General features: G+C 41.5%; 1 protein-coding gene across 2 annotated transcripts; it reads left to right on the top strand.

Moving 5' to 3' along the window:
- The first annotated feature begins 836 nt into the window (after positions 1-836).
- adrb3a (adrenoceptor beta 3a) lies at positions 837-20,426 on the top strand. Of its 2 annotated transcripts, XM_048243061.1 has the most exons (3): positions 837-1,276; positions 1,378-2,911; positions 18,964-20,426. In XM_048243061.1, the coding sequence occupies exons 2-3, from the start codon at positions 1,575-1,577 to the stop codon at positions 18,989-18,991; spliced, it is 1,365 nt and encodes a 454-aa protein (XP_048099018.1). In that variant the 5' UTR covers positions 837-1,276; positions 1,378-1,574; the 3' UTR covers positions 18,992-20,426. The 2 variants fall into 2 exon arrangements, with proteins under 2 accessions (XP_048099018.1, XP_048099019.1); XM_048243062.1 differs by having other exon boundaries at positions 837-2,911.
- Positions 20,427-22,175: the final 1,749 nt, after the last annotated feature.

Below are 22,175 nucleotides of genomic sequence, written 5' to 3'. Positions count from 1 at the left end.
TGAGGGCGGGCGCTGGCTTCCTGTGTGGGTTGTGGGGTGTCTTAACACTCAGCATCTCAGGAGATAGAGAGCGCCCGCAATCAAGGAAACTGCCCATAAACACGTTTAGTGGCCGCCGGCCCACATGAGTCCTGTATCTCCCTCTGCGGCACTCATTAGAAACGAGGGAGGCAAGTTTTCTTATTTCTGGCTCTTTCTTGTAAAATGGTTCGAAATGACTCAAACACCCATGTAAAGCTTATGAGCATTAGGCTACCAGTGATGGCTAACTATGCGGTGATGGACAGACAGATCCCTTGATAGGAGCCGTGCTTACTGTCAGCATGTACGGGTGACTGTGGATCCCTGGAATGTGTTACATAATTCCTTTGGGCATCTGCATGGTTGAGAGATAGGTATCTGGGCAGCCATTGGTGAACAAGTTCATCCAGTTATGGATACTATCGGCTGGAAGTCCGGGGTTAACAGCCGAACAATGCCGACACTGCTACTGGAGCAAAAAGTCTGTATACCATAGAAATCTGAACCTTTACCACCTGTTTGTCACAGCTGCATAAACAATTTATCTGGCAAAACATGAAGTATGTTATAGAGCCACAGAGGTTTTGCTGGTTTACCCGTTTAAAGAAAAAAAAAGATTAACTAAAAAAGCAAATAGACATTGAATGTGGAAGAGCGCAAATGGCCACACATTCACTGTGAGCCCCTATCTATCTCTCAAAGGCAGTCCCACAGCACGGGCACACATTGGGGCTCCTCCCCTCAGCTTGTGCGATTAAAATCAGAGTCCAGGCTAAACTCTGTATGTGCGTGTGTGTGTGTGAGAGAGAGGAACACAGCGAGAGAGACAGAGAGAGAGAGAGAGAGAGAGATAGCGAGGGAGTGAGGGAGAGAGGGAGGGAGACAGTTAGAGAAGGCTGCACTGGCTCCAAACCCTCCCAGGTTCTCTCCTCCGTCACAGCTTCAAGCTCTCTGTCACTGGCAGAGGCAGCAGCCACGCGTGGATTACAGACCTTTGCGCATTTCACCCAACTTTGCACATCAGGACTGCAATGACAGGATAGACTTCTGATTTCTATGCCTTTCACTGAGATGCAAAGAGAACTGGAAACATTTGACTGGACTGAGCCTCCAAAAAAGGATTTTTGCAATGTTTTTCTACCATCTGGGTGGACATTTTAAGTTCAAGATATGATATGGAAAACATGTTGCTTTTGAAAACAGAAGAAAAACTCTTTTCTTGGTCTTCATTGACCCTCGGATCATTGATGGAAAGGTAAAAACAACTTTTTTTAGGTATTGAGGCACTGATCGGAGTTAGAGTTCTTTTACTATCAGGTTCTTTAATAACAACATATTTTTAACATCTTCTTACAGCCTCTGAGGAGCAGACGTGGGAATCGATTTTTGGAACATGTCAGAGTTAGAGAGAGCTAAAGTCCATGTTCACAAAGATGAGTACAAGGAATGTTGCTTTTTTTCTCTTTAGGGTTTTGTAAACACGTCAGTTGTGAAAGGCTACTCTTATACTGCATATTATTCGAATTGGGCCAGCGGCGTTGCCTCTGAACAATATGAATGGAACCAACGCTACGAGTCCCTATCAGGAGGCTTCCGGCCCCTGGCTTTTGGTGCTCATGGTGTTCATCATCATGATCATTGTACTGGGCAACCTGCTGGTCATCATTGCCATTGCACGCACCTCCCAGCTCCAGACAATGACCAATATCTTCATCATGTCTCTGGCCTGTGCTGACCTCATCATGGGGGTGCTGGTGGTGCCTCTAGGGGCCACCATCGTGGTGACGGGGGAGTGGCAACCCAACAGTAATACGGCCTGCGAGCTGTGGACATCGGTGGATGTGCTATGCGTGACAGCCAGCATCGAGACGTTGTGCGTGATCGCCGTGGACCGTTACATCGCCATCACGCACCCGCTGCGCCACAAGGTCCTGTTGAATAAGTGGCGGGCTCGGCTGATCGTGTGCTTGGTGTGGGTGCTGTCGGCGCTCATCTCCTTCGTGCCTATCATGAACCAGTACTGGCGCGCGGTGGGTGACGAAGAAGCCAAGCAGTGCTACGACGACCCCAAATGCTGCGACTTTGTCACCAACATGCCCTACGCCATCAGCTCGTCCGTGGTGTCCTTCTACATCCCGCTGCTTATCATGATCTTCGTGTACGCCCGCGTCTTCCTCATCGCCACGCGCCAGGTGCAGCTCATCGACAAGAGCCGCCAGCGCTTCCAGAACGAGTGGATGACCCGGCAGCAGCAGCCCAATCTCCATGGAAACAACAACTTACCGGGAGGAGGAGGGTGCAGCGGCGCTGGTGGTGGGAACGGTGGTGGCGGCTCTAACCCCAAACGGAAGAGTTCGCGGCGGCGGCCGTCGCGGCTGACCGTGGTCAAGGAACACAAGGCCTTGAAGACGCTGGGCATCATCATGGGCACGTTCACCCTCTGCTGGCTGCCCTTCTTCGTGGCCAACATCATCAACAACGTGTTTGACCGGAACGTGCCCACCAAGTGGGTCTTCCGCCTACTGAACTGGCTGGGTTACATCAACTCGGGACTCAACCCCATCATCTACTGCCGGAGCCCGGAGTTCCGCATCGCCTTCAAGAGCCTCCTGGGCTGCCCGTGGCTGCCCACTCCCAGCATGAACTCCCTGTACAAGGAGCTGAGGACTCGCTGCCCGTGCTTCCTGGGTTCGGCCGAGGCCGGCATGGCTGGCTCGTTCCAGAAGGCGCCCTCGGTGGCGGCGCCGGGGCCCGAGTGCCAGGGCATCGAGGGTAATGAGAGCCTTCATAGCAGCCAGAGCAGCTACCGGAGCGAAGAGCTTTCGCCAGGAGCACCGCACTCCAACGGAAGCACGCACTTCAGCGAATTCTCCGAGCCGGAGACTGAATTGTAAGTCCATTTTCAAAATGTTACTTCTCAAGTTCCCTCCTCACTCATCTAATGTCGACTCACTTCATATCTCTGAAGTTATTTTGAGGGCTTCCATATGGCTACATTAGAAACTCAGCTGGCCATGAAGGTAAATCATTTTTCATTCAAGCAAGCCAAAATAAAACACAGTGGCAGCCAGTGTGCAGGACACAGGATGGTTATAGGATGCACAACATCCTATTCAGTGACTTCATCTTGGGCTTTCCGCTCAGTTGCACAGACAGAGTGGTCTCTGTAGAGCATGTCTGTGGGAACCGCGCAATGCACTTAACAGGTAATGTTTCCCATACAGTGCCCATTTTTTTGCCGTATATGCCCATATAACTGGAGCAAAAGCACAACCGCCAGTCCACGTTACACATTTTTCATTCTCTCCGGAGCCTTTTAAAATAGAGGATGACATATGCAGTTTAACATGTGAAACATGGCAGTCTCAGATTACTCAAGGTCTAGCCTTCTCTTTATACTCACGTGTGTTAGATGGTGCATAGACTTTCAAACATATTGACAGTCTGCTAAAGCAGAGCCTGCTAAGTCTCAGACACCCAACTGAAAATGTGTGAAGCCGACATTTCGTTGTTGTATCTGAAGCCCTAAATCTACCCTCTCAATTGATATTGTTGATAACAGCGATGCACGCAGAATAAATCTCAGCAAAATAACTGGCTTGGTAATGGCGCCATTTTTTTAAATTCACTTATAAAAACCTCAGAACACATTATTCGTGAAGATTACCAAAATAAAAATGACTGCTCACAAGCTGAGATAAAAAAAATATGACTCAAAACTTGCTTCATTTTTGAGCTTATTGAAAGCAAAGACAATACACACATCTGGAGAACAAGTAATTATCTGAATCAGGCCTAGTGCATTACTGTGATTCTGACTGTGAGCTGTAAAATCGATTCAGAGAATAAATGTAGCTTGACTGCTGAGATGCCCCACTGTACACACACAATGAGGAGTGCTGGTAAAGGTTAAGCAAACCAGAAGTCAAAATATACCGCCAGCGAGCTCCTTATTACTGTACATAAATGGGAGCTGTGTTTTAGACAAAATATACATAGGCAGATGCAATAACGCCAAGTAATGATCATTCTTTCCCCATTAGAAATGGTGAGAGAAAAATGTTGGTTGGCAAAAAACGAAGCAGTCCTGCACAAAATACCAGACGAGACTTAAAGGGAAGTATTTTTAATCACCACTGGAATACTCAACTATATGGTTGGATATCCTTTAATTCCGTAGATGTCTTGTCAAGATGTGCATTTTCGGTCTACAGTCTGAGTGACTGTGTGATGTAGTAGTACTACTAAGATGAACAGCTGGCTAAAATATGGATCAAAACAAAGTCTATGTCCTGGAAAAAGACTTTTAGCCTCTACTTTCTTGGAAAAGTGGTTTTACAGAAGTTTTTGCCACAGCTGAGTGTGTGTGTGTGTGTGTGTGTGTGTGTGTGTGTGTGTGTGTGTGCACAGCGCATGCACTATGGCCTAACCCTAGGGACATTCTCTGTGAGGTACTGCCTACTGCCCTTGATCTAATGGAAACAATGCTCACACACACACACACACACACACACACACACACACACACACACACAAATGTAGTCTGTGTGGAAAACCTTACGTCTGTCCTCTGTATTTTAACAGCATGTGTGAACTGAGTAGGGATTTAGACTTTTCTCTCTTTGCAATGTCATTCCGGACTAACAGATTGCTTAATGCATGGCATATAATTGTTACAGAATTTAGAGATTTTTGTAAGGCCAAGAGAAATGACCACTATGCAACATATTGCATCCAACCATGTCTTTCTCATGTGCACAATCACATTTTATTGCACAGGGTCGTTCAAATGATGTCATAATATCTCTTTTGGACCTCATCAGCAAACAGCTCCACCAATTTCCGCTCTTTCAGATCCACAAATTGCAAAATAATTCATTTCAAACCTCAAAGATTATCCAATAACTCTTTTCTCTGTAATATGTTACCTGCATAGGGCTGAATCCACTGTCATAATATATATATATAGAAAACAGATGTTTGTTTTTAAGGTAATAATAATCCTAAATTATGTGGTAATGCAAGGCAAGGGTCATTTCCTCCTCTGCAAGCCGCAGGCTGGAGTAGGCTGTTTGAGGTCCCAAGAGGTGACAGGAAATTGAAGAGGTCACCGTTGCTATTTATTTGTGTAAAGTACGAATTATACAGTCTATTGGGTCCAGAAAAGTAGCACTTTTTATGGCACAGCAGCAAGACAATAATAGACATGGTAACTGTACTGTCCCTCTGGTTATTTGACTTTATTGACATTCATACAATTAAATGATAGGGTTTACAGAGCAGATAAAGATGGTTTGGTTACTGTATGTGAAGTGTAATGAGTGATGCATTGTGGGATGCGTGTCATATTTTATTAAGATAATACTTAGACTTTTGCCACTGCCGTTGTACCAGCTAAGCACCTTCACAGATAAAAGAAATGTTCTCTTTCAGACCGAATTTAGCAAGGGCTTGACCCCTTGTGTTGTGGTGAAGCCCCTTTCCCCAGCAGAAATGAATGGGCTGTTTGTGGCCATGGCTTAGTAACTGTGGTGGGAGGCGAACAGGGTTTGTGTGTGTTGGAGGGGCCCTCGGCTGCCTTGCTCAACACCCACCGTAGCTGATAAAGCCTTTATCACCACGGCGCAAGACTTCCGCTTACCATGAGAGCCTGTTTACCACCAAAACAGAGAAGAGCGGCTATCACGAGAGCGTGAAAAGGGATTACTCTTGTTTGTGTGCTCGTTGTCCAGAATGTGACGCTTGTGATCGCACGTGGCCTGGATCCGATTCTGGAGCTGTGAGCATTTGTGCCCTCATTAAAATGCTGCCAAAGGAAAGTGATATTGATTGATTGATTGATTGATTGATATGGAGCTACTTTAGCAGGTTCCCAGAGGTTGTCTTGGAGTACAATGCAAGCAGAGCTTGTATTGTACTAAAGAATTAAGGGATTACTCAGAGGGCAAATTAGATTTTTCTGTCAGGATTTGCTGAATCATTCACTAAGCAAATGAATACTTGCCCTCAGTAGCATTGTAACCACCATTATTGATACAGGGAGGTAGTCCAGGAGGTTACTTATTTTGTAATAATTGCACACTAAACATATGTTTGTTGAATGCTCATGTATATACTGAATAAGTACAGGTAGGTGCAGTACAAATATGAAATATGTAGAGTGGTTACCTTGCATTGAAGTTAAAGTTGACTGATGTTTTTAGCAGATGTTTTCATCCAAAGCGACACATACAGAAAAACAGGGCATCGTTAGGTTACTCCTTCTGTGGAGGTTCAGGGTCAGATGGATTCTTTACAAAGGCACATTCCTCATGCTCATTTGCATACTACAAAGACTGTTTACAGTGAGCAAAATCCAGACGTTTCACTTTTGATGATTGACCTTAATCAACAAATGCTTTTCACCTCTCAGAAACAGAACAGAAATAGTTCATTAAATGGGCACATCAAACTCTTGTGAGAAAATTATAATAATGCTACAATTACAAAAAGAAAAGACCCTCTAGAGGACATTCAAAAAGACATATTACAAGCAAAAGTGACTATGTAATGACGCAGGCATGTATTTTGACATGGTCCATTAGAAAGTAAACCGTAAGTGATTTAATCATTTTGGGCACTCTTTAGTGCAGGTTTTACTCATTGTATACTGGAATACCAGCATCTAAATGAACCAACATTAAATACAACATTTTTCTGTGAGAGGTATATTTCTCTTCCATTTGTTTTGATCCACTTACAGTACACGTCTTTTCCATTACTGCTGTCTCTTCTGCAGTGATAAAATGCCTGTTGATTTAATACCTGCAGATTTGCAGGAATCCGACCTGCCAAAGGTGTTGAACCATTTTAGCTGAACCAAGTCAAAATTGAGTGGAGCTAAGATGCAAAATCAGCCATATTTATCTCATCTTGTGTGCCTTCATAGTGACCTTTGTAGTGTCTCAAAATATCAAACAAGCAAGTCTAAACAGAGCCTTTCTCTACTTGATAAGGTCTATGGACAATCTCAAAGTGTAAAATTGAATTGTATTAAAAAAATGTATGCGTAAATTAGCCAGCTGTGTACTTCTTAATGTCCATCTTAACATTTCTCTGAATTGCATGTGCAGTTATCCAAACAGACCACAGTGGGGGAGTGCAGGGAGTGTGTATTTGATTCAGGTATGCCTCTGAGGCTGGGCACGTTTGCCCACATGATCCGCATTAAACAGCACCTCACGTTGTGACGGCATGGTGTGGCTGGGGAAGGGGAGCGAAGACGAGAGCAGAGCGGGCAGGAGTGTGTGTGTGTGTGAGAAAGCTGGAGTGGGTGTGCAGGGCACAGCAGAGTGGCTGTGAAGACCGAGAGAGTAAACAATGAGGTAATCCTCATTCCAGGATATTAACTCAATATGGAAACTGATCATCGGTCTCCACATATAGGCTCTCTAGAACAGCTATAGGATTGTGGTCAGAAATTGGCAACTTGTGTGCTATAAGCCAACAGGATAATTTGATGCAGGTCCTTACCTTTTCCTCCTCTCTCTTTTCCCCTTTCTCTCTCTCTCTGTCTCTCTCAGTCGTTCTCTCTCTCTCTCTCTCTCTCTCTCTCTCTCCGTGTTTTCTCCCTGTACTGTTATTGTTCCCATCTTGAAATAGCTCTCTGCTTGACCACCACATCAGTGTGCTCTTGATAACTAGATCAATGTGGCTTGAAACATTTCAGTCTTCCTTAAAAGGAACACAACACCCTCTCGACACCCATGATTTACTTGGGGAAAGGATGCGACGAGGACAGGCAGGGAGCACGCACTCCAAACACTGGACCGTGGCTAGACAGCTGGAGGTGGATATAAAGAGACGTTAGCAGCTGGAGGCAAGGCTTGGGGGTGGGTGGAGTAGGGGGGCTTGGGCAGACCACCCTCCCTGTTTGTTAGGCAGGGACGAGGCAGCATGTGCTTTATATTATAAACCTAAGTCAGTGGACAAGCGGTTGCACCCCTCCTGGTCACTCTGGCTGTGGAGCAGCTAAGTCTGTTCTATTAGAAAGAGAGCCAAAGAGTAAGCCAATGAGCAGGAGTAATCAGTTCATATTGAATAAGTAGATGGTGTGCAGATAAGAGGACCGCTTCCTCTCCCCTTGAGAGGGCCATTCTTACTTTGGGTTTTGGACATGCAACACTGCACTCAGACACATTGCAAACACACAACATCCATGCATTACTGATGACTGACTTTGACCCACCTCACACTGTTTGTTTGTTATTTGGTTAGTTTGGTTAATACATCTATATTTACAGTGCATGAAAATGCCCTGTTCTGTTATCTGAAGTCTTCTTCTTCTTCTTCTTCTTCCCCACCAAATGTCTGCGTCTAATTCAGCTTTAACCGTTTAACGTAGAAACTTTGTTCAAACTTTGTAACGTAGGTCTTGAAAAGGACACTTGAGGAAAGTATTTTTCATTTTTGTAAACTTTATACTTTTTGAGATATTAACAAAAAACAAGCTTAATTTTCCCCATAGACTTTGCATTAGCACTATGACATCACAATGGACTAATTAACTTGATTTGCACCTGTATCATCTTCCAGCTGCTCAACTAGGACCCATCAAAGGGCCAGTTAAACTGATTGCACCTGTATCAACTGTTTTCTGCTTAACTAGGCCAACTCTCTCTGTGTCTCTCCATTCTACAAGGATATAAGACACATTCCATCCAACTTTCTATCCATTCATCCTCTTCAAACCATTCACTCATCCACCCATTAAACTATCCATCAACATCCATTAAACAATCTGCCTATAAACATCCATTAAACTTTCTGTCTATCAACATCCATTACACTATCTACATTCAACTTTTAAACTATATACTGTCTCAGACTTTAAGCATACAATCTGGCTCTCTTAAGACTACTATTTCCTCTGCCCACAACTGTTTCAAAATAGATGTCCTCACTGCAATAATTCACTATTAAATAATTTAACTATTTAAACTACTCAACTATTTAACTGTTCAGCCATTTCAACTGTCAGTTGTTATCAACTATAACTGCCAACTGTTTCCAAATAAAAGTTTGTTTGGCACTTTATGTTAATATACAGTATGTTTATATTTTCATGCACTGGTAATTTCCTCGAAATTACATTTTCTAGTTTAGTTAAAGATCCAACCTCTCGACACCCTCTTTTGTTGTGGCCTTACCCCTAGCTCATAACAATTGGCAATTGATACAGATGTATTTTGATTAATAGTGTTTCTTCAGCAGTTTAGATACTGTTGTCATAACTTGTCTGGGACAAATAAGATAATGACACTTGGTCTCTAGTCCAGAGGAAGGTAATGGGAAAAAAGGAGATATGCAAACACTATCAGTACATTCCTGACACAAAATGGCCACTCACTGTACTCATCGTCTTGCTTTGTGACTAAGGCCGAGGGAGCAATCAATGGGATAATGGGGAGATCAAACGATGAAGTCAGAGGGAGAGCGGTTCAGATGATGAACAACTGTTTCCCTGGTTGAGACAGATAGCAAGTCGTTAGGTTAAGTGAAAATAGGAGCTCTGTTGAGAATTGGGGCCAGCGGGTCGTTTGTTTTGGAGCCGTGCTGCGTTCACAGACCCCATCTCGCTGCGTAATGATTGAGAGGTCTGTAAAACAGCTGGAGAATAATAAGGCATGCTGTTTCTAGCACTGCCATGCACGCAGAGAGCAGAAAATACTTCCAAAACATCGAGGGAAAACTGCAGCTTTGGGGACAAGTCGAGATCCTTGAGCTGTTGGCACAGCATGCATCATGCAAAAGATCTGTATAGGTCCCACCTGACAGAAGGGGAAAAAAGATCAGTCATTTCAAATAGAGTTTGAATTACTCTTTATGGGAGTGAGAGGAACAATACATGTAGGCAGGGTCATTGGTCAGCTTAGTCCAAATGCCTCTCACTCTACAGTCACTGGTGGGTGTGGTGTAAGATGCAGGCCAGGCTTTCTTAACCTGTTGAGGAGTGAATTATTTTCCTGGTTCCTTCTAGAATTCTATGCAAATGATCTATAGTTTCAGTGTTCTTTATACAGTCTATGCATAAATCTCTGAGGGTTGCACCATAATGCAGAACTCTCGGTTTGCGAACATTCTACATTCATTCTTGCGAACATATTTGTGACCGTACTCCTCAAGTTGTAAAGTAAAGTTTAAAGTTGTAAAGTTTTTGCAAGGGTGAACTTGAGCAAATCATTTTTGTTTTGTTTTGCTTGAGATGACAAGGAGTCAAAGTCAAAGAGGGGCAATTCAAAGGGAACATGTTGCAGGAGACAGAAAGATTCATTTTCTGTGAGAAGAATCTCGGTATGCAACTGACACCGACATCAACATGGGCTGTAGCCTGCTGCTTCTGTCACGTATGCACTTAGAGGAAAGTGGGATATGTAAGGGAGGAGTGTTTTTTTTTCCTCTCCCCACATTATTCTGTGTTGCCACTGTTTGTCTCTGGAACATAACAACTGTTTCTGTTGAAAATGATGGGTTCCTAAAAAGCAAATGTTTTGTTTAAAAAAATAGTTGTTTAGTCTGTAGCAGTATTCTAAAGAAGGGTGAGGATAAGCAGTGAGCACTTGATGACGCAAAGAAATATCAATTACCAAATATATGCTCAGTGTTAATGGATGGGTCATAAGTCATGAGGAGCAACCAAATATACAAGTTAAGCTTATTCCATCACAGAAAATAAGATTTCAGTAGTGGGAGAGGAGGGCCAATTAGCCTTGTCTAATTTGATCTACAGTATGTTGACATTGTGCATTGTAAGTCATAGAAGAATGTTTTGTAAAGAGGGTGATAAAACTGAAATACAATCAGTGTATTTGAGGCTGGGGGGCTTTCTCATGCAAAGCATCATGGGTTTATGTAAAAGTCCAAGGAGACAGCTGCTTCGTGAATTCAAGTCCCATGCACTTGGGTGTAGATAGCAATAGTGCTGTAATCGCCCTCACATGGTTCTTTTTCATAGGGAGCTAGTGAACCCTCATACAATGATATATCAACCATATAAAAAGGAAAACAAACACCTTAGCCTACACACTGTACTGAACATACTCTGGCCAGTGTGTTGACCGGCCATCACAATTTAGTCCCATTCACTGACCAGCACATTTATCCTTTGCACTTCACTTCTCTTTGCTGTGCAACACTTGGTGTGTGGCTGGAATGCATGTAGTGGCATGGTTGTTTTCTGTTTTCTGTTTCGTTTGAGGCAGGCTGCCACCAGGTCGGGAACAGCACGGAGGCACACCCCTCAATTGCACTCTAGGGAGCGGGTGAAATCATGTTTCCCTGGGAGCAGGATTAGCCAAGCAGTGTCCCACATTAAATTCTCCCACACCGGATCAGGGGCAGAGGTTATCTATAACCTGGCCTGCACATTAGTGAAGGCATCAGATCCAAAGTAGTGTGTGTGTGTGTGTGTGTGTGTGGCTGTGTGTGTGTGTGTGTGTGTGTGTGTGTGTGTGTGCGTGTGTGTGTGTGTTTGTGTGTGTGTGTATGGGAGAGAGAGAAAGAGAGAGAGAGAGAGAGAGCATTTGTCTTTAGCAAAATTGTCATAGAGGACAAATGCTTAACACATGGTCTGCATGGCACCATGCATTTCAATTCTGTCTGCCCAGAATTAACCACATTTGGATTTCTTGCTATGCTTGAATTTAGATCCTCTGTATGCTCTACATTTTGTAAAGCATTATCTTGACATGCTTGATTTCACCTCATAGACTATAAATATGAGAAAATGTCTTTAACTTGGCCAGATTGCACACTGCTTACCAGTGTTCGAATTATACAGTGAGCTTCGGTGGGTACAGCTATTTCGACTGGTGACGTCACTCTCCATTTTATATAGGCATGACATGATTTCACACTTGTGGTTCACAGTCACATTTCCTTCGAAATATAGGTCATATGGCCGTGGCTGGCTGGTCGACAAGTTAAAATAAACTAGTGTAATCATACTAGCAAGCACAATATACCTTTCACGTTAAGGGAAGGGTTGAATTTGGGTAAACACTATTTCAAGGTGCGTCCAGTAAAATTGCGCGCCACAGTCAAAACATATTTTCTGGTATAGCAGGGCAATGCAAACATGGACATGCATAGACCAATAGCACGGAAATGGCAAACATACTACTTAAATTTAAGACCCAGAATTGTTTACAGATGGGCCACAGAAAGTCTCCCGTTTAATAGCCAAGTTCACCTAGCCTGCTTCTGGTTCATTTGATTCTTTTTTCTTGGATAGCTAAGCCTACCAAACGTCAAGCAAATAAAAAAATGACTTGTTCACGGTTGGAAAACAAATATCTTCACGTTATTTAGCCTAGGCATTTCATATAATGTAGCCTAGTGGATTGTGCGCCTGGTGTTCTATCACAAAACGTTTGTGAAGCAATACGCTTTTAAGAAAGGCTGATCTCTAATAATGGCAACAAAGAAAGACACAGGTCCATTTATTATTATATGTTCACCTAGCGTTTCAAACAAACTGCAGATAACGTTGCAATTATGGGTGTATGGGCATTTGCTTAAAAAAGGTTGAGAACCATCTACATGCGAAATTCCCTGAATATTACTGCAGGTTCCCTCTTGTTAAGACATTAAGAATGAAATTGCACAAAATTATAAATCGCCTCATTAAACCTCTCCCCGTGTCAGTATATCTATGGAACTTCTCCTATGGCGTGTGATTGTAGGCCTGATTTTTAGGCTAAGCTGCAGCGATGGTCGTGGCCGCTGAGTGGAAGGGAGACCTCCGGTTAAACCATTGCTACGCAATGTTTTTCTAAGGTTGGCTATCAATATGTTACAAAGGCAGTGAAATATTAGACAAATGTATTTGGCCACCGCTTGTCAATCCATTTAGGCGTTTGCAGCCTACACTGTGCATTTGTTTTAATTCGTCAGTATTATATCATAGCAAAGAACACAGTCTGAACGTACCAGAGAAATGGTACAGCCCAATGGGGGTGAGGGTTTGAAAATCGTATTTCATTAGATTATACCAATTGTTGGTATGCGATGGTAATACATTTAATTACATGCAATATAGGATAACATTACATTTTATTACATTTTTTCAGTACCCCCCAAACTATTATTTTCACCCCATTTGGGAGGGTCCAGGTCTCATCTGGGAGTCGGACCCCCCCAATCCCCCCGTAATTCGAACCATGCTGCTTACTATTAAATGACAGAAAAGTCAGAGAGTAAACAGAGGCACAAACAAGTTTCTAAAAATATGTTTTATCACTAATGTTTTATCATGGCTATGTTAAACTTTATTAACACCAGGATGTGAGAGAGTGTTATTCCTTCACTGGTGTTGTTGACACAGAACACAGGACTTTGGTAATATACAAAATCACATGAAGTTCCTTTTCCCACTGACTGTTGGCTCAGACATCACTGTGGTCATTCAGTCCGCTACACAGCGCATAAAACACACGACCACAAGCACTGAACAAGATCAGTTAGACACGAGGTCTGTTGGTGCCTCTAGCCAGTTGAAATGTGGGTAGCCCTGGGCCGTCCCCCGCCATGCCAGTGCGATCCTCATTACTGGTGATTTGCAGAAACATACAGACAAAATGAGGCATGTTCTCTCACCCTGTGAAGTGGACTGTACTGCACTCTTAAAACTAATGTGTTGAAAACAACACAATTTGTGTTGAAAACAACACAACTTCTGTTGTTTTTTAACACACCTCTGTGTCCAGATAGGGACAACACATTAATTTGAAGAGTGTGCTACTGTGGACTGTACTGTTTCAGTTTAGCCAAGGTTTTAGAAGGGCTTATAAGTGACCAGTTGAAATTTAGCAACATTTATTTAAATGTATATTAAGTGTATAAATTTAGCAACAAAAAAACATTTTAAATGATTTGCAATCAGGTTTTCGTAAAAAAACACAGCACTGTTGGTCACTATTAAATGTAAAGTAATTCTCTATGCTGATGACTTCTCACTACTCGTATCTGGTAGAAACATCTCTCAGATTCAACACACCCTTACTGATGAGTTGAGTAATGTAAGACAGTGGCTGCTAGACAATAGACTGGCATTACATGTGGGGAAATCAGAATGTATTTTATTTGGTACCAAACAAGATACAAAAGGCACCTGAGTTAACAGTCACATATTTAGGTTTAACACTGGACCAGACTTTGACCGGTCATTCAGTTGCGGAGAAGCTATTAAATAAAAGTGCTTCCAAATTAAAAATGTTGTACCGTAACACAAGGCAATTAGAGACAGAACAACATGATCCGTTTTATATTAGGTAAACCACCTAGGTATCATGTCACTTCTAATGATTTTAAGACAGTGGACTTTCTGCCTGTGAAACTAAGGGTTGAACAGCTAAAACTGAATCATATGTTTAACATTATCAATGGGGTAGCCCCTAAGTATTTGGGATCCCAAATTATTATGGTGCATATTCAACATACCCATGAAACAAGAGCAAGTGTTCGCTCCTGTAAGGTACCATCTGCAAAGACCGCGGCACGTAGCTCTTTCTTTTATACAGGGATTATGCTATGGAATAGCCTTCCATTTAATATTAAAATGGCAGAAACAAAAAGGGTTTTTAAACAAAGGGTTAGAGTTTTTCTGTGGAATAAAGTAGAGAATTAGGTGACTTAGGAATGTGATTTTATATGTGTATATGTGATATCTGTTGCATGTGTTTGTATGTCTTGTCCTCTTCCATCAGGGACCATGTTGGAAATAAGTGTTTTTATGCTTTTACATGTAATCCCTTGGATACCTCCTTTGTCTTCCTATATCCATAAATAAACCAAACCAAACCAAAAACTATGAAAGTGTTAAATGATTTCATAAGTGCTATTGACTAAAGAATATTGTGCTGCACTGTTCTTAGATCTTTCAAAGGCATTTATCACAGTTGACCACTCTGTCCTGTCTCAGAGATTGGTGGATATTGGAATGTCTTCAAAAGCTGTCAAATGGTTTGGCAACTACTTTGTAATGTAACAAAGGCAAAGTATCATTTGACATCATTATGCAGATGACACCATTTTGTATTGTTCTGCCTCATCCTTAGCAAGTGCCTGAGAAGACCTGCAATCTGCTTTTAACATTATTCAGAAGAATTTCAATAAATTCAGACTTGTACTAAACTCTGACAAAAATGATGTGCTTCTCTAAATTAAGGAACACAGACGGTGCTTGTTAGATTGTTACACTATGGGGGAAAAAAATTAATGAGTATCAGTCTACAAATATCTTGGTTTCTTCTTAGAAGAAAGTTTGTTCTTCAAGCATCATATAGAGTGTCTAACAAAACAACTTAAAGTAAAGTTGGGTTTCTATTATAGAAATTTACATTCATAAGAGAAAGAATCAAGCAAACATGCCAAAGAAGTAAACAGAAACAACTTAGACAAAGAAAACCAGCCAACATAATCCTGCAATTAATCTTATAACCAGGTCCTATAATAGCTCTTTCACATGCTCACTTTTTTAAAATCGTATTTCTTGTGGCAACCATTGTGTGTCAAAAATAGGTTTTGAATTTTACACCTAAAAAAGGAAAAAGTAAACACATGAATTACATTGTAAACTTGGACCACTAAATCACCTCAGCAATGTATACGTTTGGGGAAAACACACAGAGCTGACATGTGTACTACCATGATTTAAGGGGAGTTTCCAAGCAACTGTTGGAAGAGGTGTGGTCCTGGAATATGTGTTTTTAGGTATTATGTATTTGCATTATTAAATTGTGCAGTGCTGCTGTAAGGCTGAGAGGGGTTTTGCATTAGTGTGCATAGCATTAGCACCAGACCATGACATGGTCAATATTAACCGCCCTGAAAACAGGCAAGCATGGCTGGGCAAGGGGATCCCTTCTCACTGGAGTTTAGTTTTTACTGGCAGATTAGATATTAAGGCCTAGGGAGACCAAAATACAATGATTGTATGTCTAAAAGTAGAGGCTCTAAGCAAATTTTGACCAAATCCCTCATTGGAGAATTGGAATATAATGTTATCATGTGGCTACATTTTTTTTGGCTAAAGCTTGTAAGCAAGGTTGATTTGTTGTGACAATCCCCCTTAGTTCAAATCAGGGGGAGAGAAAAATAATATAATTGCTAAAAAAGAACACTGATGATGTAAACTTTACAAGAAAGTCCATTTTAATTGAAATCAAGTTGAAAGACAAACATGCATTCTATTCCTGGCCTGGATTTGGTTGTTATGAGGGCATCGTGTCTGATGAGGGCATTGTGTCTAATGTGTTTTGACATAACATGTCTCAGGACATATTTAGTCCTTAAATGGTTATAATGTAAGTGCAGGTGTGGCCTGACACAATGTAGTGGGGACTAAATAGAAACTGGCCCTGTAAACACCAGTGAATGATGCCTGATTGCAGTGTATTTGTGGCGCCAAGTAGAGCAGATCAAAGTTAACAAAGGCCAAGGGGAGATAACCTGGGCGTCTTTTTTGGTGCATATGGCTAGGTGAGACAGAAGTTTCCGATACACTGTTGCACCTCAACCACAAGATCAAATACTTAAGGAAGGTTGCTTGGCTGATTTTGCATAGATAGCATCTTACATCTACACAAGGAAGAAATTTAATGTAAACAAGCTGGGAAACTTGTTCGTTCATGGAATCAAAATGTCTTCGTTCATGAATTTCCAAGTAAGCAAGGGAAGAAATATAGTTAGCTACTACCACAAAAAGAAACAGTAAGATCAAGATCTAGTTGCATTAGCAGCTCCTTAATGCGGAGAAATGTTATATATGTGCCAGGTGGTTATAAGGCTCAGTGGCAAAAATGACGCCTTGATTAAAACATTTTAAGCTCATCAATCATTAAACCCGTTCTGTTTCATGTCTGACATCCCCTTGGAATCTATTGCTAAATAAATCTGATGCCAGAATATCTGTAGACAGGCAGACCCACAGTGCTGACCGCAATGTCAGACTCCCCTGAGAGACAAGCCCTCTGTAAACATTCAATAAAAACAAGTAAAAAATGTACCTGAATACACAAAAGCCCAGCAAGTGTCCCACTGACTACTGCACTGGCACAATAAAGTTGGGAAGCCAAAGACCTCACATCTTTTTCCTGCAATAAAAAATGGATGGAGCTAGCAAAGCTTGCCTTCAGTACAAACAAGATCCCACCTGTCTTTTACATTATACACCTCAGGACGTGATTTAAGCCTCAGAGTGAGGCCAAGTTTGAACATCACTTTGATTTCCAGTTTAAAAGGTGGATATGCAGTATCCACATGATCGCTTATGATGAAATGAAATCTATCCCTCCCTCATAATGATTCAAATAAACAGTGCATAGATTATGGAATGGAATCATGAAATGGATTATTTTGTTCGGTGTGATTGCCCTCCTCAATCACTGCTAAGGTATAGGCAGAGCGGCTGGCAGGTCTTGACCAGGCTGACTCTCCGCTCTTTGGATAATTTATCGGCGTCACTGTCGAGCAAAGCAACAGGGTAGGGCCACTTACTGCAGTCTGTTTTTCCATTTTTGCTTTTTCCTTTTCCCTCAGATAGCACTTTAAATGGTCTGCATTGTTTATATGTTCCTGTAGAGACATGTACAGTACAGTCGATAGGATCAGAATCTTAGGCATTTTGGGTAAGAGAGAGAGAACAAAGAGATTGAAAATGTTCTCGGAAGCATAACCAGTGCAGCAGTCAGTTCACTTCCCGACTGCCTTTAAGGTCTGGACAATGAACATGAATCCATCTTGAAGACAAATACGTCAGCACGGCAAAACACACCTACATGGATTTGTTAAGGTTATCTCCCACAATAGGACAATCATGACATGGACATGGAGTGACATAGGGAATACATATCTGCATTTGGTATATGTATCCATTGCAAGTAACCCCAACAAATGTTGCAGATGTGTTGTATGCCCCCACACAGTGTAGAAACCCTGGAGAAGCAGATTGAGATATTTGCTGTGTCTACCAAGTAGAGCTAAAAAATGCCCCCCTAATGAAGCAGTTGGCCTTAGTAATGGAATGTTTTCATTACAAGACCATATGTTTGATTCCAAACATCATTGACAAGCCATGTGAGCTGGGAAGACAGACAGCTAAAGAGATCATAAGGAAACACAGATAGAGGGACTGTCCTAGAAATGAAGAGTTCCTTGTGTGTGTACTGTATGTGTGTGTGTGTGTCTGTCTGTGTGTTTGTGTGTGTGTGTGTGCATGCGTATGTGTGCGTGCATGCGTCTTTGTGTCTGTGCTGGTGATTTAATTCTGTGAGACAAAGCTGACCTGTCAGGACGGTTGGATCCCAGTAGTGCACATTCCATTGTTATACCCTGCTGAAAACACTTTTTCCATCAAATCAGGGCTCTTTCCTTCTCTCTGTAGTTACAAGGAAGTATTTTCTTTAAGAAATGTCACAGAAGTAGACAGGCAAGCTAGCTTTCCATTAGTGAATTAGCTGTTCTAGTCCCTAAAGAGTTTATCTTAAATATAATACTTAAATATATTTCTTGTGATAAACATTAAATACATTTCACGGCCGACAAATCCCCTGTCTCACAATACACCATGGCAATCATCAGGTTCACAAATACTTGATTCAAAACAAAGACCTATACCTTGTAAAATAAGGTCAAAGAATAATCAGATTATTGTAGAACTGATTAGGCTGTGAAAATCAACCGTTAATAGTAAATGCACTTCAACATTTGTGTTTGCCAATGCATCATCATCATGTTTTGATATTAATATTATTAATCCATTATATTAAGTATATAATAAATTATATTAACCAATTGTTGCTTCCATAGCCCAATCAGTTTTAAAGTAGTTATTCAAATATGGTATGAGTTAATTCAAATGACATTGCTGAGTAAAATGTTTTTTTTTTCTTTCTGTGTTTCCAGTTTCACTCTACAGGAGAAAGATGGATGAGAGACAACGGTGACACCCACACTCTGACAAATGAAAGCGCTGGTGTCTTCAGAGGATGTCAGGAGCACACAGCACCAGAGAGGGCTGAAGGCATTGGGCCAGAGACTGATCATAAAGGCGTCTCGGAAAAACACCAGTCCCAGACTAGACAAAATATACAACCAAAACAACAACAACAACAACAGCAAGAGGTCAGATGCTACCTCTTGGGCCATCACAGTCAGGGGAGCAGGTTCCACAGGTAACTCGGATCAGACCAGTTGAACTGGAGTTGTGGTCTCCACTGCTTGGCGCTCATATGGACGTCAGGCATAGATGAACATTCTGCACTAGGCAGCGACAGAGTGAACTGACCAGTCATGACATCCTTGGAATATCTGGGACACTGAAGTCATCCCCATCCCTAGCCAAGAGCCCATCATTCCATCCCCAAACACAGCTGTATGTTAGGATGTATTCTTTCAAAACACATAAATGGATGCCTGTATACCAAGAAATTCACAGCAACAATTCAATGTGGATATTTAAATACATTTAAACACATCTGGTACAGTGTACATGTATATGAAAAAAATGGTAGAAGTTCAAATTAGATTTTTGTATTTTCTGTTGTTGTGTTAAGTTATTTTGTTTTATTTATTATATAATTTCCCAATCTGTGGATGTAAATTTTAAAGAATGCTGCAGGAATAGAGTTCTTTTTTTTGTGCCGTCAGTCCAGCTTGTAGCACACTTTACTTTTTCTAAAGTATAAGCTAAATCCTGCAGCACTGCTTTCTGTATAAACTGCCCAAATCCCATATGATCTCATAGTAAGTGTGAGACACATGCAGTAGAGAACTGGGAGAGAACTGTCTGACATTAGCCAAAATCTTCACAAGACTGACATGCTTTAAAGTAACCTCATTTATTGACATCTTGAATGTCTCTGTGAGTAAAAAAAATATATATATATATATATATACATATAATGTGAATTACCATCTAAATAATTTTCAGTTCAGTGTAAAGGCAGTTTATGCCTGTCCCGGACACTGCCAAAACATGTCCAAATACTTCACTGAAAACCAGTAACAGTCATAAAATATTCCTGATATTCTTTGGACTGATTCTTTCAAGAATAGATCAGAAGCTGAAAAACATTATTCCAGATTCATGTTTCAGGGTGTGCAGAGATCAGATCAGATCTTCTACTTCTTATCCTCATCTTTTGAGATGATCCATTTATGTTGCTGCTACAAATACCTTTCTTTGTCCTTTTACAACCTACTCAAAGCTTGTGAGCATAATATCTTGTATCATCATCCTTCGTTCCTCACCATTTTTGAGCATTAGCCTCCCTGATCTGTATATAATGATGTAGAGAAATGTCACGCACAATTTTTCTTGTTTTTGTTTCTTGTTTTTTTATTATTAAAAATGTCTTCATGGTGAATACTCATGTGTCATGTAAATGCTTTGAGGTTGACACTAGTACTCAGGCTGGGGGCGGGGGAGTGGGTGGTCTAGGTAGTCTACCTGTCTGAAGAGTTAAGCTGATTAGAGTTGAGTGAATGGCTGGAGCAAATGTGTCACTTTTGTTTCTGAAGCCAAAATTATTATCCAGTTATAAAAATATCAGAAGCACACATATATCCCTAGCATTTTCCTTCCCTGAAATCACTGCCATTTAGGTTTATAACCTATAATAAATGTAAATTCAAACTAGTACACAAGATTTTCCAGAAACAAGAGAGAAATATTTCATTAGCACAAGGGTAGTGCTGTGTGTTTAGACTGAGTTTGTGTGTGTATGTGTATGTATGTGTGTGTGGGTGCGTGGGTGGGAGGGACATTAGCCTACCGGTATATGTGTGTTTGTGTGTGTGTGCGTGCATGCATGTGTAGGCTACTTTCCAGATTTCGTAGTGCTTCAACTGATGTCTACACACTGTGACTGTGAAATCAGGCTTTCAAAGAACATGGACCAGAACCCTGCCAATGACAAAACGTGTGCTTCTTAGAGGACTACGACTTCTTGGGAAATTAGCTCATTCATCATCTACTCCAGAGTTGTAAAAGAGGCTTACATAGAGCTGTATAGAGAGAGTTTGGCCAACTAGGAAATCGAATGGGAACCATGTTGGATCTGTAAGGGCCTTTTATTTATTGACAAACGTTGATGATAACATGCCTGTTATAGAGTTATCTGACATTGGTAACCAACATGACGGAGTTGGCCAAACTCTCTCTATGTACAGCTCTGGGCCTACATACCTTTCCCCTCTCTGATCGTGTAATAACCCAGTGTGATACCATTAGCCTAGCTAAACATAATTCACTGGAAGTGGGCTACACCAGCTAGCCTACAGCTAGCCTATGACTAAAAGAGAGCTGTAGACAAACTGGTGTAGCACACTCCTAGTAAATTATGCTAAGCTAAGATAATGGTATCATACTGGGTTGCACATATGAGAAGAGAATTATGTATCCTGTTGTTTAAGGTAGATGACAAATAAGCAAACAGTTGCTGTGTACCTTGACATTAAACCCTGCTGCCTCTTCGCCCAGTTCAGCAGAGGTGCCCTCATCACCTGACACCTTCGACAGTAGGCTATGTCAAAGATCACCTCTTCATTGTTGAACCACACATTAGGCTCGTCATAATGACTTGTCCATCTAATTTGCAACAGCTTCTTGAGGAAAGGGCAGCTGTATTTCTGTGTGACATAATGGTATTTTGGCACAAAGTTCAATTTCAATAGCATGCACAACAGCTTAATGTGGTTGGTGGTTACAACAGTGAATGTAAGGAGTGCATTCACCAAGCTGTCTTCGCACTATAGCCTGCACCCCATCTTTAACTCCACTCTGGACCACTGCCTAAGCATGTTTCCTGGATGAAAACCTGTGTGTGAAATGTGATCAAGAATTTATCTGCAATATACTCTATATCAAACTGCCTCAGTTCAAGTAAACCTATCAAGTGTTCCTATGGCACCGGATTGCATACAATGACTGTTCATGCAGTATATCATGCAGTATCATGCAGTAGCTTGGTGAATCTATTTATCCCAAATTTCTTATGACTATTTTCAGCATGCGTAGTTGGTTCGTTCTGAAATGTTTTAGAGGTGTATTTGTCATTCTTTGGAAATTTCTTAACAATGTCAGGCAATTTTGTATCCTTCTCAAGTGTGTATTC

Source organism: Alosa alosa, chromosome 5 (assembly GCF_017589495.1).
Source record: "Alosa alosa isolate M-15738 ecotype Scorff River chromosome 5, AALO_Geno_1.1, whole genome shotgun sequence".
Lineage (NCBI taxonomy): Eukaryota > Metazoa > Chordata > Actinopteri > Clupeiformes > Clupeidae > Alosa > Alosa alosa.
The sequence above is the reverse complement of the archived record's forward strand: the minus strand, read 5'-3'. Positions and strand labels throughout refer to the sequence as shown.

Excerpts from the sequence above, each read along its gene's own strand:
- adrb3a (XM_048243061.1), top strand. The coding sequence starts at position 1,575 with ATGAATGGAACCAACGCTACGAGTCCCTATCAGGAGGCTTCCGGCCCC. Across the intron at positions 2,912-18,963 it reads TCCGAGCCGGAGACTGAATT|TTTCACTCTACAGGAGAAAG; the intron begins GTAAGTCCATTT and ends CTGTGTTTCCAG.